Here is a 14,955-nt window from a genome sequence, read left to right as displayed (position 1 = left end):
CATCACTAGACCCATAAGCCAAGCTTGATGATCCACAAGTTTCGATTTCTAACCACAAAGTTAAAGTTAAAATTCACTTCATTTTGCTGCAAATTGAACATTGGCTTTTTATTAGCTTACTGCCCCCAAATCCACAATGAAAACCCCATATGATCTGGTGCATTTGCTGCTGGGGCAACTTATCAGTCGAGCCTGTACATACCCTTATGTCTCCATTAAGGTGACAGATAGAAGAGGTTGGGTTTCTACCTGTATAAATCCACTGTTCAACCACACAAGGTGAATGGCATCAATAGGGTCTGCCAGCTACTTACCCCACCTATAGAAATACCAGCTCAATTTGCCAATCTTATTTTAGGTCTCTGGCTAGCTTTAGCTCAGGATTAAGGGTACAAACACACACACCGTATACGCAGCGTATTTACTGCTGCGATACGCAGCAAATACGCAGCAGATTAGATCTAAATAACTGAACACAGCATCAAATCTGCTGCAGATCTGCTGCGTATTTGCTGCATATACGGTGTGTGTGTGTTTGTACCCTAAAGATGAGAACTGGAGCATGCTGGAGTCTGATTGTTCGGCATTTGATTACCGGTGGCTGAAAAAGTTGGATGCAGCCCTAGGGAGTCCTAGAAAGCATGGATAAAGCCATACAGGCCATAGGGTGCATCCATGTTTTCCAGGCAGCCTTAGAGCTGCTTCCAGCTTCTTCAGCCACCGATAATCAAATGCTGAACAATCGGACTTGAGCATGCTTGAGTCGTGGCTCATCTCTTCTCCAGATCCCTCAATATATGAAATAAAGCTATCATGCCAGTGTTTGGTTGGCAGATCCTGTTGTATATGGCACTGCTAACAATCTTAAGTGCAGAGTGCTGGCAGACCCAAGTATGCGTCCATTCCTGAGACAAATCAGAGCCGGGGTTGTTTCTTACCAGGGCGAGTGCTCAAGGATAGAAGGATCGATGCTAGAGTTTGAGGGATAGGCCTATATTCCTTTCTAGATTATTTGCCCCCCCCCCCCCTTTTCCCACATTTTCATGTCGGGTAACTGATTTTACATGATAAGAAATAAAAGCTACGTTTTATCTTGTTCACAGGATAAATTGGTTTCACTCTGTGCGAGTTATACATGTTGAATTTCAGCCAATCCAGTAATTTTCAGGTTATTTCTAGAGGATGAGAGTAGAGATGAGCAAATTTACAATAATAACGAATCAAAGCGTTTCGATATCTCCGCAATCCGTTTATCAGCCGGCTGTCTTCTCACTGACTGCCGCGCCTCCCAAAGTGCTGGGAAAAGCTGGATCCAATCCTGTGAAACGTCTCCCAGTTTCCTAGGACTGGATCCAGCTTTTCCCAGCACTTGAGGAGGAGTGGCAGCAAGTTAAAGAGGTACTCTGGGCTATGTGCATTTTGAGTGTACGGCCGGGGAGGGGGTGGATATAGAGACCGCTGGTCACTTACCTTTCCGGTTCCAGCGCCGGGTCCCGGATCGCGCCGTCCAGCCACCGCTTCCTGGTCTGATCTGCGGACTGAGGTGTGACGTTTAAGGCAGCTCAGCAATCCAGCTGTCGCAGCAGAGTCCCGCCTCGGTAGCTGAATGGCTGAGCTGAATGGCAGATCAGACCAGGAAGCGGCAACCAGATGGGAGACCGGGGCGGCGCGATCCGGGACCCGGCGCTGGAACCGGGGAGGCAAGTGGGCGGCATCTTCTATATCCCTGGCAGTACACTCAAAATACACAAAGCCCGGAGTACCCCTTTAAATGGAAGCCGGCTGATGAGCAGATTGCAGAGATAACGGAACGCTTTGTTTTGTTATTAGTGTAAATTCGCTCAACTCTAGTTGAGAGTTGTCTTGTGGCCCCTCATACCGCCTACCTCTACTGACATATTATGTATCATAACCTGGGCCAAAATGTTATTCTGCATAGAGGCTTACATTTATGGCTGCTCTCGTAATAAATAATATATAAAAATATATATATGTATATCACACAATATATATCTGTGTACTTTGCAAACTGTGGTGAGAGAATGGATATACTACTTAGTACTTAGGAGTCTCCCAGGCCCGCCCTGTAATCTGTCAGTCCATCTTAAAGCAAAGTCAGTTGTCCTGTTGTTCACCCATCCTACATGCAGCGCTGTCCACACATTACACAGCCTTAATGGTGGAAAAACTTGCACGACTGCAAAATAATTCCTATGCACTTGATGCAGAGCATGCTCGCCTATGGCTTTTCATCAATGTTAAGTGAAACAAGCGAGAACTAACAAACAGTACCCTGCGTATGATGTATTCAATACATAAAAGACCTTCTGAATTCTCCAGGTTCATTTGCATTATATACTGCAAGACAAGCAAAAGTCTTTCTTACTGGTAGTATAATGCACACCAGGTATTATTCTGGGCACAGTATAGTGGCTCTGGGCACCAGATATAAGGGATAGGCAGTAAGCCCATGCTCTGAGATCAATAAACTTTCATATCCTGGAGGCTGGTCCATATAGTCTAATATTACAGTAGTGTAAACCACAAATCATTCATTGACAATAAGTTAGCCCAGGGATAGGGAACCTCTGCTCTCCGGCTATTGCAAAACTACAACTCCCATCATGCCCGGACAGCCAAAGCTTCGCTTTGGCTGTCCGGGCATGGTAGGAGTTGTAGTTTTGCAACAGCCAGAGAGTCAAGGTTCCCTATCCCTAGGTTAGACCATCTTTTCCAGTTACTAGATCCTGGAACACCAGGTGACTTTACCTTGGGACTTCAATACATCCATAAGAGATTCTATCACCCGATTAAAGTCTTGCCGCCCCATCAGGCTCTATCCAGCCATTTCCAATACTAATGAGTTCGGTAGTAAAAAGTGAAACGCAATCTCAAGGATGCAAATATTGATCGGTGACATAACAAGGCATAATCGCTTCTGCTTTCAAGATATTACATTACAAAAAGGATGTGGCGACAGGAGCCAGCCTTGTACCAGGAGCTGCATCAGTACTGGCAATGGGGGAAGGGGGTGGGGGGCATACCGATTATTTAGTTCTTTAAATATTACCAGGCAGAACACCATTCAATATCTATATAATAGGGCGCCATGCCTAGAACATGCAGGATGGCACACAGTGCCAGGGTGCAGCAAACACAACGTGATGCAGGGATAAGAGGAGAATGCAGGGCAGAGGAGCCATCCTCATCCTGTGCAGGGTAGAGATCACACATCCAGCACATTAGACGCTTATGTGTTATATACTGCTGTATCTACTATATACTGCTGTACGTGTTATATACTGCTATATGTGTTATAGACTGCTGTTATATACTGCTATATGTGTTATAGGCTGCTGTATCTACTATATACTGCTGTACATGTTATATACTGCTGTATCTAGTATATACTACTGTACGTGTTATATACTGTCGTACGTGTTATATACTGTCGTACGTGTTATATACTGTCGTACGTGTTATATACTGCTGTATATGTTATATACTATTGTACGTGTTATATACTGCTGTATCATCTCCGCTTCACACCCACAGCTCCCAAAATTCCAGTAGCGAATGTAGCGGCAGAGCTGCACCGGATTGGGAGAACTGGCTGAATTAATAGAGTGAGTAAAACCAACACATAATCAATGGCAATGAAGAGTAACCCAACTCTGCTACATCTGGAGGCAGCCAGCACTACTCCTATACAGGACAGATAGATAGATAGATAGATAGATAGATAGATAGATAGATAACCACCATTGCAGCCCCCCATGAGAGCCCCCAGCTCTAGAACTTGCACAGTAAAGTGAAGGCAGATGCTGCAGCCCTGTGTGAGGAGGGAGAAGAGCTCTGCTCAGTGCATCCCCATATCTAGAAGTTATGTGTGAACTTGCACACACACACACATGTACACACGTATGACACACTCGCACACTGACCTGTTGGAGTTCTGCAGGCATCTATGCAGCTGAGTGCAGCCTCCGTGCACGGCCACAGTTCAGACGGTGACAGCTCCTCCGCTGCGTTATTCCACCTCAGCGCCGTCGGCATGAACCCTGAGCGGCCCCCGGTCCGGTATGGAGAGCCCCCCGGTCCGGTATGGAGAGCACGTCCGTCCTTTGTAGGCGCTCCTCACATTCCCTGCTCCTGTCCCTGGCAGACTGCCGCCCCACAGCTCGCAGCCCCAGTCCCCCTCCTCCGAGGGTGGGAGCAGATAGACGGTCACAGCTGGGAGCTCACAGGCCACACCCAGCAGACGGGCAGCGGGAGCCGCACACCGAGCCCGCCGGCTGTCCTGACCGGAGCGGAGACTGTGTGCGGGGGCTGCGGCTGCTGCCGGGGGTGGGCACAGGGGGGCAGGTCACGTGGGGGGCACGGGGTCACAGTCCCATCCAGCGCTCCCTCCGCTTTGCCTTATATGGCAGCACGGATAGATGACCATTGTGTACGACCCCCCCTATATAAACCGCAGCTCGGCTTGGTTCACACCTAGCAGAATTTGCCGCAGAAGAAATCTGAATAGGGTCATTGCCGCAGCCTGGATGATACAAGTGGCTTTGGGATGAATGAGAAGGTTTCGGCAACTGAAATCCCGGAATGCAGAGAGATGGCCGTGATGATCAGCAGCCATGGAAGTCAGCAGATCGGTTCCTATGTCCTAGCAGGCATAGATGTGCATGCATCCAGGACAGCAGCAGGCAGGAATCCCTCCAATCGCTTCCACTCCTGCAGAAGTCAATCTTTGATCTTTCAGAGTTTCCAGAAACTTTCTTCAAGGGGATGTGTCACCTAGGGCTGCGTTCACACCAGCGTTTTTCCACCCGCCACAATTCCGTTTTGATCACAGAGGATCCTGGTGGATCCATCATACTCCCCATTTATTTCTATGGGTTTTTATTCTGCTCCGGTTGTCAGAGTTAGGACCCGTTCACACAAAGCAAAAGTGGCGGAATCAGCGAGGAAAGTATTCTGCCCGGAATCAGCGAGGAAAGTATTCTGCCCGGAATCAGCGAGGAAAGTATTCTGCCCGGAATCAGCGAGGAAAGTATTCTGCCCGGAATCAGCGAGGAAAGTATTCTGCCCGGAATCAGCGAGGAAAGTATTCTGCCCGGAATCAGCGAGGAAAGTATTCTGCCCGGAATCAGCGAGGAAAGTATTCTGCCCGGAATCAGCGAGGAAAGTATTCTGCCCGGAATCAGCGAGGAAAGTATTCTGCCCGGAATCAGCGAGGAGAGTATTCTGCCCGGAATCAGCGAGGAGAGTATTCTGCCCGGAATCAGCGAGGAGAGTATTCTGCCCGGAATCAGCGAGGAAAGTATTCTGCCCGGAATCAGCGAGGAGAGTATTCTGCCCGGAATCAGCGAGGAGAGTATTCTGCCCGGAATCAGCGAGGAAAGTATTCTGCCCGGAATCAGGGTGGGTTCACACTACACAATTCTCGCGGATAAACTCCACGGAATTCCGCCGGCTGTACGCGCGCCTTTCTGCCGGCTCCATAGACACCATTCTATGCACGGACGGATTCCGCATTCCGCCGAAAGAATTGACACGTCAATTCTTTGGGCGGAATGCGGAATCAGCCGGCCCATAGAATGGTGTCTATGGAGCCGGCGGAAAGGTGTGCGTACAGCCGGCGGAATTCCGTGGAGTTTATCCGCGAGAATTGTGTAGTGTGAACCCACCCTCAGCGAGGAAAGTATTCTGCACAGAATTGTGGGAGGGAGACACAGGCAGTGCGTTGCAATGTTGTCTTTAGAATTTTTTATTTTTTTGGACAATTCCATGCGGAATCTGCAAGGAAATTCCACGCTGAAACATCTCACAGAGGAAAATCGAAGCCCCATTGATTTCTATAGGATTCCGCCAGCGGAAGAATGAACATGTCCATTGAAAGCGGATCCGCCATGGAACGTTCCGCGTGGACATTATGCAGTGTAAACAGCAGAGCGGAGTTTCCATTGAACTCAACGGAAATTGGCTCTGCAGCAATTTTATGGGCAGAATTTTCAACGCTGAAATTGCTCCGTGTGAACTGTCCCTTATACGTTTTCATCAAATCCATCAGTGTACCATTTTTTTCAAGGGGGGAGGGGGGGGGGTGTTTTGTCTCTTTAAAAAAAAAAAAAGTGACATGAACGGAAAATCCCCTTTGTTTTTTTTTACATTATAGTCAACGAGGACGGATCTAAATAGAATGAATTTCTGTTCACATCAGTTATTAGGGATCAGTTTTCATCAGTTCTTCTCACTGAGCGTGTGCAGAAAGGGGAGAGGCCAGGAGGAGTATAAACTAAGATGCAAACGGATGATGGACAGTCAGTTTTTTTAGGGTGGGTTCACACGTACCGTATCTGAAGCGGATTTCATGCTGCGTTTGCGTTAAATCTGCTGCGGATACGGTATGTGTGAACCCAACCTTAAAGCCAAAATGCAAATGGACCATTAAAAATCCTGAAAATTTAGCAATCAGTTTGCGCTTCTCCTTAGGCTGGGTTCACACCTGCGTTTGTCTAATAAATGAACGGATTTGTCATATTAAATGAAGTGATAAGCGCAAACTGATTGCAAAATGATCAGGTTTTCTAATGGTCTGTTTGTAGTGCGGCTGTAAAAAAGTGACCATCAGTTTAAATTCTTCCTGGTTTCTCACTTCTTCTGCACATGCTCAGTGAAAATAAAAAAAACTGATGATGACGCATAAGGCTCAAGTTCACACTACATTTTTGCAATCGTTTTTTTTTTTTTTTTTTTCAAAAAAATGGATGCATGTGTGAGCATCTGTTTTGATCCGTTTTTTCTATTGAATTCTATTGAATTCTATTATTAAAAAAATGGTCAAAACGGATCCGTTTTTTGTAACGTGCATAAAAACGTAGTCAACCTTTTTATAATAGAAGTCAATGGAAAAACACATGCAAAACGGATTGCAAAAAATTCATGCTGCGTTTTTGCAGTGTTTTTGTTTTGTTTTTTTTTGCAAAAAACAGTGTGTGCATCAGTTTTGATCAGTTGTTGAACCAACTTCCAATTTAAAAAAATAAGCGTCAAAACGCATCTCTTTTTTTAGCATACACAAAAACGTGGTCAACCTCATTTTTGTATACACTATAAGGCTATGTTCACACAATGTATCTTTTCGTAAAAGTACGGCCGTTGTTGCAATCAGCACGAAAAGATATGTTGCCTTGTGCTTTATGGGATCCCGGCCAGAGTGTATACATTCCGGCCGGGATCCCTTGCGGCGTCGTGGAAAACTGACATGTCAGTTTTCTGCAGCTGCTATTCATTCAATAGCGGCCGCAGAAAACCCTGTCAGTTCACACAATAGAGCGAGCGGCTCTGGCCGCTTGCTCCATAGTGTGCAGTGCGGAGTTCTGAAGCGGGCACACGGATACGCCCGTATCAGAACTCTACGGCCTGAAGGATCATCCGGCCGGTACTGCAGTATGGCCAGTCTCTTACGCTGTGGGAACATAGCCTAAAAAGGATGCGTTTTGATCCGCTTTATTTTATGTCCATCCAAAAAACAGAGCACTGACGGGCTGAAGGTTCCCCATCCCTGCTTTACACAGAGAGGTTTATCTGACAGATTTATGAAGCCAAAGCCAGGAACACACTGTAAACAGGGAACAGGTCATAAAAGAAAGACTGAGATTTCTCCTCTTTTCAATCCATCCCTGGCTTTGGCTTAAAAAATCTGACAGATAAATCACTCTGTTTAAATGGACCCTTAGATCTCAGTGTTGTGCCATTCCTCCTTTATTCCCCTTAGAATTTTATGAATAAATTGACATCTGGGTGTTACCAGCTGGAGGTGTGTCCCTACTTCCTGACACTGTCCTATCAGTGCTGACAATACCAGACCCTGACCACAACATACCCCAGCAGCTCCCCATCCACTATTACACCTTATATAACTATTTACCATGCTGTCTTTTGTCATACATTCCTGTAGTCAAAGGGAAACTCCAGTTTGTTTGTTTTCAAATCAACTGGTGTAAGAAACTTATATAGATTTGTAATTTACTTCTATTTCAAAATCTCCAGTCTTCCAGTACTTATCAGCTGTTGTATGTCCTGCAGGAAGTGGTGTATTCTTTCCAGTCTGACACCACGCTCTCTGCTGCCACCTCTGTCCATGTCAGGAACTGCCCAAAGCAGTAGCAAATCCAGATAGAAAACCTCTCCTGATCTCCAGACTCCAAAAGAATACACCACTTCATGCAGGACATACAGCAGCTGATAAGTATTGGAAGAGTGGAGATTTTTTTTTTTTTAATAGAAGTAAATTACAAATCTCTCGTACTTTACTTGTTGATTTGAAAGAAAATCATCTTTGGTGAACTACCCCTTTAAGTAATGACTGCCCATGCCAGATATTGGTACACATCCCCAAACTTAGCATTTATTCTCTACCATACCATGGCTCATGGCTATAGACATCTCCCCATCTCAGATCTCTGTTTCTGGCTATACATCCTTCAGACTTTGTTGTGTGAAGCAGGAGTTCCTCCTGTGTAAGCTCAGTACTGAATGGCGGCTCAGTGTTCAGCACTGTTGCCTTATAGATCTGGGCTCAAGGGCTGGAATCTGACTGAGGCCACAGCGGCATGGAGAAGGTATGTTCTCCATTTGGGTGGATTTCCTTCATATTCCTCCCACATTCCAAAAGAACATATTGTTAATCTGCTTCATATGACGTTCCCCGTACTCTGCCTGGCACTAGGATGCCATACTATATACTATATATATATATATATATATATATATACATACAGTTGCAAGCAGTTTTGTTGCCTCCCAGGTCTTACCCAGTTCATAAGATTAAGTGATGAACTCCAGTTCTGGAAATAAATGACCGTGGACGTCATACAGTGGATTTAAAGTAGCAGCGCAAAAGGCTACATTCACGCGTTCCGTAGTTTTGTACGTAGCACTGTAGTTTTACGGATCTGCAAAATTTACTGACAAGCTCTAGTACGGACGGCAATTGCAGCACAGATTGTCCCCTATAAGTCTATGGGAGCGTTTGTAATTTTTGCATATCCATAATTTTTATGAAAGAAACATCTGTAACGTCCACATTCCCACTTATTTAACTTTGACCTTTCCCTTCCTTATTGATTTGCAAAAAAAAATAAAAAGGATGACGGAGTGAATACCAATCACTCAATCAAGGAGAGTCACTACCCCCTTTGACCCACATCGATAGACCTCTCACTATCCAGCCAACACCCTGTTCTGCACTGATGAGGGGCAACAACCCCAAAACAGCTGTCTGCATATGTGAAATCTTTCCTTTTGGAGAGATTTTTTGGCTTGGTATACATCCCCAGTCAGTGTTTTAAGACTCCTTGATTGAGCGACACTTGACTTGAAGGGACATCTCTTTGCTCAAGAGGTGTGAGAGCTATTTTGCACATCCTTTCTTCCCAGAAAGAGAGTGAAAGACATTAAATACTTTATTAAACGCCTTTAAAGGGGTACTCAAAACAGCTGGAGTCAGAAGGTTATATAGATTTGTAATTTACTTTTATTTAAAAATCTCAAGTCTTCCAGTACTTCTCAGCTGCTGTATGTCCTGCAGTCTGGAAAGCAGGAGAGGTTTTCTATGGGGATTGGCTGCTACTCTGGACAGTTCCTGACATGGACAGAGGTGGAAACAGAGAGCACTGTGTCAGACTGGAAATGAAATATCACTTCCTGCAGGACATAAAGCAGCTGAGAAGTACTGCAAGACTGGAGATTTTTTAAATAGAAGTAAATTACAAATCTATATAACTTTTTGGCACCACTTGATTTGAAATTTCACCGGAGTACCTCTTTAAAGAATATTCTCCACACAGGCATCTATGGCACATTCCCAGGATATAAATGTCTGATGGGTGCGGGTACCACCTCTGGAAAACCAATGTAAATAAGTGGGTGCCCTAAGTGATTGCCGAGGCAGATGAATGAAGGGGTGGTGGCACATGTGCCATCTCTCAGAGGTATGAAGACAAGCAAGCATAGCACACCAAGGAAAAATATGCACATTGCTACATCAGAAAGTGTAGAGAAAGTTCTAAAGTGATAGTACGGAGGAGGAAGGTGCTGGCAGGGAAGTAGCTATTTACCAGAACCAAGTCTGCTGATATCAGAGGAGCTCAGAGCATGAAACAAGTGAGTTCCAAGATTTTCTCTAAACAATTATAGCACAGTTATTATGTACCCTGCAAAAAGATTACATTCAAATCAACTACTTTACTTTCAATCTAGTTATATAGATTTGTAATTTACTTTTATAAAAAAAAAAGAAAATCTAAAGTTCTCCAGTACTTACCAGCTGCTGTATGTCCTGCAGGAAGTGGTGAATTCTCCAGTCTGACACTCTCTCTGCTGCCACCTCTGTCCGTGTCAGGAACTGTCCAGAGTAGTAGCAAAGAATACCTCTCCTGCTCTGGACAGTTTCTGACACGGACAGAGGTGGCAGCAGAGAGCACTGTGTAAGAGTGGAAAGAATACACCACTTCCTGCAGGACATACAGCAGTTGATAAGTATGGGAAGAATGATTTTTAAATAAAAGTAAATTACAAATCTATATAACTTTCTGACAGCAGTTGATTTGAAAGTAAAAGAAATTGCTGGAGTTCCCCTTTAACTACAGGAATGTATGACAAAAGACAGCATGGTAAATAGTTATATAAGCTGTAATAGTGGACGGGGAGCTGCTGGGGTATGTTGTGGTTTATATGTGATGTGTTATTCCGTCTCAACAGAGGAAACCGTCTCTCCATATTGGAACAGGAACTTCAAAAGAAAGTTCATAAAAACTGTTTGCGTCCACGGTCACTACTGTAGCTCGGATATTCCCAAATCTGAAACGTCCAAACATACAAAGCGGTCCATTATCTTTGCAGCGTTTATTTTTATGAGCGCTCTGCTTTATGGCTAGGAATCCTTGAAGGGCCAAACTTTATTAAAAGATAATTCAAAGAAGACTGCAAAAGTGTGTCTGACCCCAGCAGAGTCATAAGGGTAAGAACTGTCCAAAAGCGCTAATACTATAATGCGTCTGACCAGAGAACAGCATCCTATAGCTGTCAGGAGAAATCTAACGGGAATCTATTGAATTTATAGGAGCGGATCCCAGAGATTTCTAATACTAGTAATCTGAAACTACATACTGAGCAAATGGACCTTCTACTAAATCTGTTTGCTTCTAATGGTACGTTGTACTTCTATTTAAATCTCAAGTTTTCCAGTACTGTATGTCCTGCAGGGATGGGTGTATTCTCTCCAGTCTGACACAGTGCTCTCTGCTGCCACCTCTGTCCATGTCAGGAACTGTCCAGAGCAGGAGATGTTTTCTATGGGGATTTTCTCCTGCTCTGGACAGTTCCTGACATGGACAGAGGTGGCAGCAGAGAGCACTGTGTCAGACTGGAGAGTACACCACTTCCTGCAGGACATGCAGCAGCTAATAAGTACTGGAAGACTGGAGATTTTTTTAATAGAAGTAAATTACAAATCTCTGCCACTTTCAGGCATCACTTTACTTGAAAGAAAAAAAAAAGGTGAACAACCCCTTTAACTATTGAGTGATAGCCGCAGACCACAATATTGCACTGTACTGCTTTGTGCTATAGCTCAAAAGTAAAAAAAAAAGTGTAAAATAATAAAAAAAAAAAAAAGTAAAGTTGCAGTGTAGCCCTATATTTTGATCTATAGTATCTGTCCATCTATATGGGACTCATAAACCTGCACAAACCATGTGGGGTGGCAGGGAGGGAGGGTCAGGACATAATGGTGTATGACAATGGAAGGTAACCTTATACATTCTTATTGTGAATGCACTCTACTGTGGATTTAGAGCTGAGCTCACCCATCAAGCTGTGTAGCCAAGTACTGCCATATCAGAGCAGGGGCAGGGAACCTTGACTCTCCAGCTGTTGCAAAACTACAACTCCCATCATGCCTGGACAGCCAAAGCTTTAGCTGTGGCTGTCCAGGCATGATGGGAGTTGTAGTTTTGCAACAGCTAGAGAGCAAAGGTTCCCTACCCCGGCACTAGTACCTAATACACCGATAGCTTTTGCTGGGACATACAGTATATTAAAAGGGAGGTTGCGGCAGGATCACAGTGGACGGGGGACCCCTGAGAAGGGCCAAAGTGAAGAACATGAAAACTTTCCCAAGTCTTCTCAAAGGGGTTATCCAGCGCTACAAAAACATGGCCACTTTCTTCTAGAGACAACACCGCTCTTGTCTCCAGCTTGGGCAGGGTTTTGCTCCATTGAAGTGAATGGAGCCTAAAGGGAACCTGTCACCCCCCGTCTGACGCTCATAGAGAATGAATGGAGCATTGGACTCACCAGTCATTCTCTATGAGCATCGGACTCATCTCAGGAGCGCGCGCGGCGGGCTCCTGACAATGAAATCTCCGTCACCGGATCGGAACAAGAAGCGGGACCCGGCCACCCCGGCACGGGGGGTGACAGGTCCTCTTTAATTGCAAACCGCACCTGAACTGGAGACCAGAGTCGTGTTGTCTGCAAGAAAGTGGCCATGTTTTTGTAGCACTGGATAACCCCTTTACCTTCTATCACCTGCCTACTTTAGATGTCCAATTCCAGATGACAACGGAGCAATTCCCTGTCCTTATCCGCTATTGTCCATTCTCCTACAACTCTATGTGAATCTGAGTGCAGTATAAGAGGCTATGTAAACAGCAGTAAGGTCATACTAAAGGTCATCTGTATCCTATGCACCTGAGACGTGTACTGGGAGGATTTCATTACAGCGCTGGCATTGTGATGCTAGTCATGCTACGTGCGCTGGATCTCAGAGCTGGGGGGGGGGGGGGTCAGGTTTGTTACATTCCTGAGGATATAACATGGCATGCTTCCTGCCATGTACAGTGCTGAGGTGGACCATGTACCCACATTACATAGCGCTCAGGAATCCCATAGCTTACCTTATAAGGACAGGAGGGGAAGGGGCCGGGAATTACTGATAACAATGGCACAATGCTGGAGACGCCGGACAGGAGCTCACATTACCCAATCACTGCTTGTAGGACCTGTTATACACCGAGATTCCATCATCATCACACACAGGCGGATTACAGCAACTTAAAAAGAGCAAAATAAGATATCCCTATACACTATAGTTATGTGCCTGAGATGCCCAAACACAATAAGCACTATAATGACTGCCCATTTCTCACAATACAATGCTTATGCAGTGCTTAAAGGGGTATACCACTCCAACATAACTTTTGATATGTTGCTGCCCCTGGTGAGACAAACAATTCATTCCATATTTGTTATTATCTATTCAGTCTCCTTCCCCCAGTTCTGAGCTGCTGCTTTCTGATGGGAAAAAAAATCTGTGCGTGAGCTTTTTTTCCTGGGAGGGTTAATCTGCTGAAGACACAAAAGACTGTGTGTGAGCTTTTCTCTCCATCTCCCCTTCTCCCACTTTTCTCTCTGTCTCCCTCCTCCCTGTCCCTGGCAGGCTGTATCTGCAACTCTGTAGCTACTTTGTAATACTGGGAGGGTTAAACGATTTATCCAGTTAAAATGTCTTTCTTTTAGATCAACTGGTGTCAGAAAGTTATATGGACCTGTAATTTACTTCTATTTCAAAATCTCCAGTCTTCCCATACTTATCAGGTGCTGTATGTCCTGCAGGAAGTAGTGTACTCTTTAGTCTGCACAGTGCTCTCTGCTGCCACCTCTGTCCATGTCAGGAACTGTCCAGAGCAGGAGAGGTTTTCTATGGGGATTTACTGCTGCTCTGGACAGTTCCGGCCATGGACAGAGGTGGCAGCAGAGAGCACTGTGTTACACTGCAAAGAAAACAAGATTTCCTGCAGGACATACAGCAGCTAACAAGTATGGGAAGACTTCAGATTTTGAAATAGAAGTAAATTACATATCTATATAACTCTCTGACACTAGGTGGTTTGAAAGCAATAGTTTTACGCTGGAGTACCCCTTCAATCTGAGGTCAATTTGCTGATTAACTCACTGTGATTAATCCTCCAGAGTTGCTACAAAGTTGCAGATAGGGACTTGGAAGGGAGGGGGAAACCTGGAGAAAAGCTCACACAGTTTTTTTGTGTTTTCATCAGAAAGCAGCAGCTCAGAACTGGGAGAAGGGGACTGAATAGATAATAACAAATATGGAAGGAATTGTTAGTGTCACCATGGGCAGCAACATTATTGAGCAGAATACCCCTTTAAAATAATTCAATATTCAAATATAATTCGAAATGACCTAGCAGCGTTGTGTGCGATTCTCCTAATCCCTAGCACAAAATCACCCATTGGTCTCTTCAAAGACGCTGCCGCTGATGGACCTGGTGTTTGCAGAGGATGGTGGTCCTACAAACACCTGCGAGGGCGATACTAATAGTCGAGCACATAATGCTTATCTTATCATTACTCAAAAAAATCCCTGAATTAGGCTGGGTTCACACTGCGTTTTTAGCATACGTTTAACGGATCCGTTTTTTTTTTTAACGGACAAAAAAATTTGTGTCAGCAACTTTTTTGTGTCCGTCAAAAAAAAAACGGATCCGTTTTAATCCGTTTTTTTATAATGAAAGTCAATGGAAAAACAGATGCACACAAATACATCCGTTTTTGCAATCCGTTTTTCATCCGTTTTTTGAAGGAAAAAAAAACGGATTGCAAAAACGCAGTGTGAACCCGGCCATACACAGCATCTTATTAATTTTGTTAATCCCCTCCTTTCTGCCTGATCTTACAATAAGTTTAGGGTGCATTCACACACAGCGCCCAGAGCAGCACCAGCTGTAAGTACAGAGCTGTCAGGGAATGGATGAAGCCTTCAGATAGCAGCCATATGCTCCCCGGTTACAGTGGAACGCTGCCCCTAGAGGCCGTCATTAAAAGTGCTCTCCTTTGAACAGAACGATTCTCAGGCTGGGGAATAGGCAT

The 14,955-nt window shown here is 44.8% G+C and overlaps 1 protein-coding gene across 5 annotated transcripts in view; it reads right to left on the bottom strand.

Moving 5' to 3' along the window:
- ARVCF (ARVCF delta catenin family member) overlaps positions 1-14,955 on the bottom strand; it is a 543,287-nt gene that overhangs the window by 140,195 nt on the left and 388,137 nt on the right. The window contains exons 1-2 of one of the 5 annotated variants that reach the window (XM_069961077.1): positions 3,945-4,326; positions 3,763-3,832 (exon numbers count right to left, since the gene is read on the bottom strand). The exons of 3 other annotated variants lie outside the window; for them this stretch is intronic. In XM_069961077.1, coding sequence (XP_069817178.1) covers positions 3,763-3,765 — 3 coding nt within the window. In that variant the 5' untranslated portion in view covers positions 3,766-3,832; positions 3,945-4,326. Of the gene's footprint in view, positions 1-3,762; positions 3,833-3,944; positions 4,327-14,955 lie in introns of those variants that run through there. One more of the 5 variants, XM_069961076.1, reaches the window with a different exon arrangement.

This window comes from Dendropsophus ebraccatus, chromosome 3 (genome assembly GCF_027789765.1).
Source record: "Dendropsophus ebraccatus isolate aDenEbr1 chromosome 3, aDenEbr1.pat, whole genome shotgun sequence".
Lineage (NCBI taxonomy): Eukaryota > Metazoa > Chordata > Amphibia > Anura > Hylidae > Dendropsophus > Dendropsophus ebraccatus.
The sequence above is the reverse complement of the archived record's forward strand: the minus strand, read 5'-3'. Positions and strand labels throughout refer to the sequence as shown.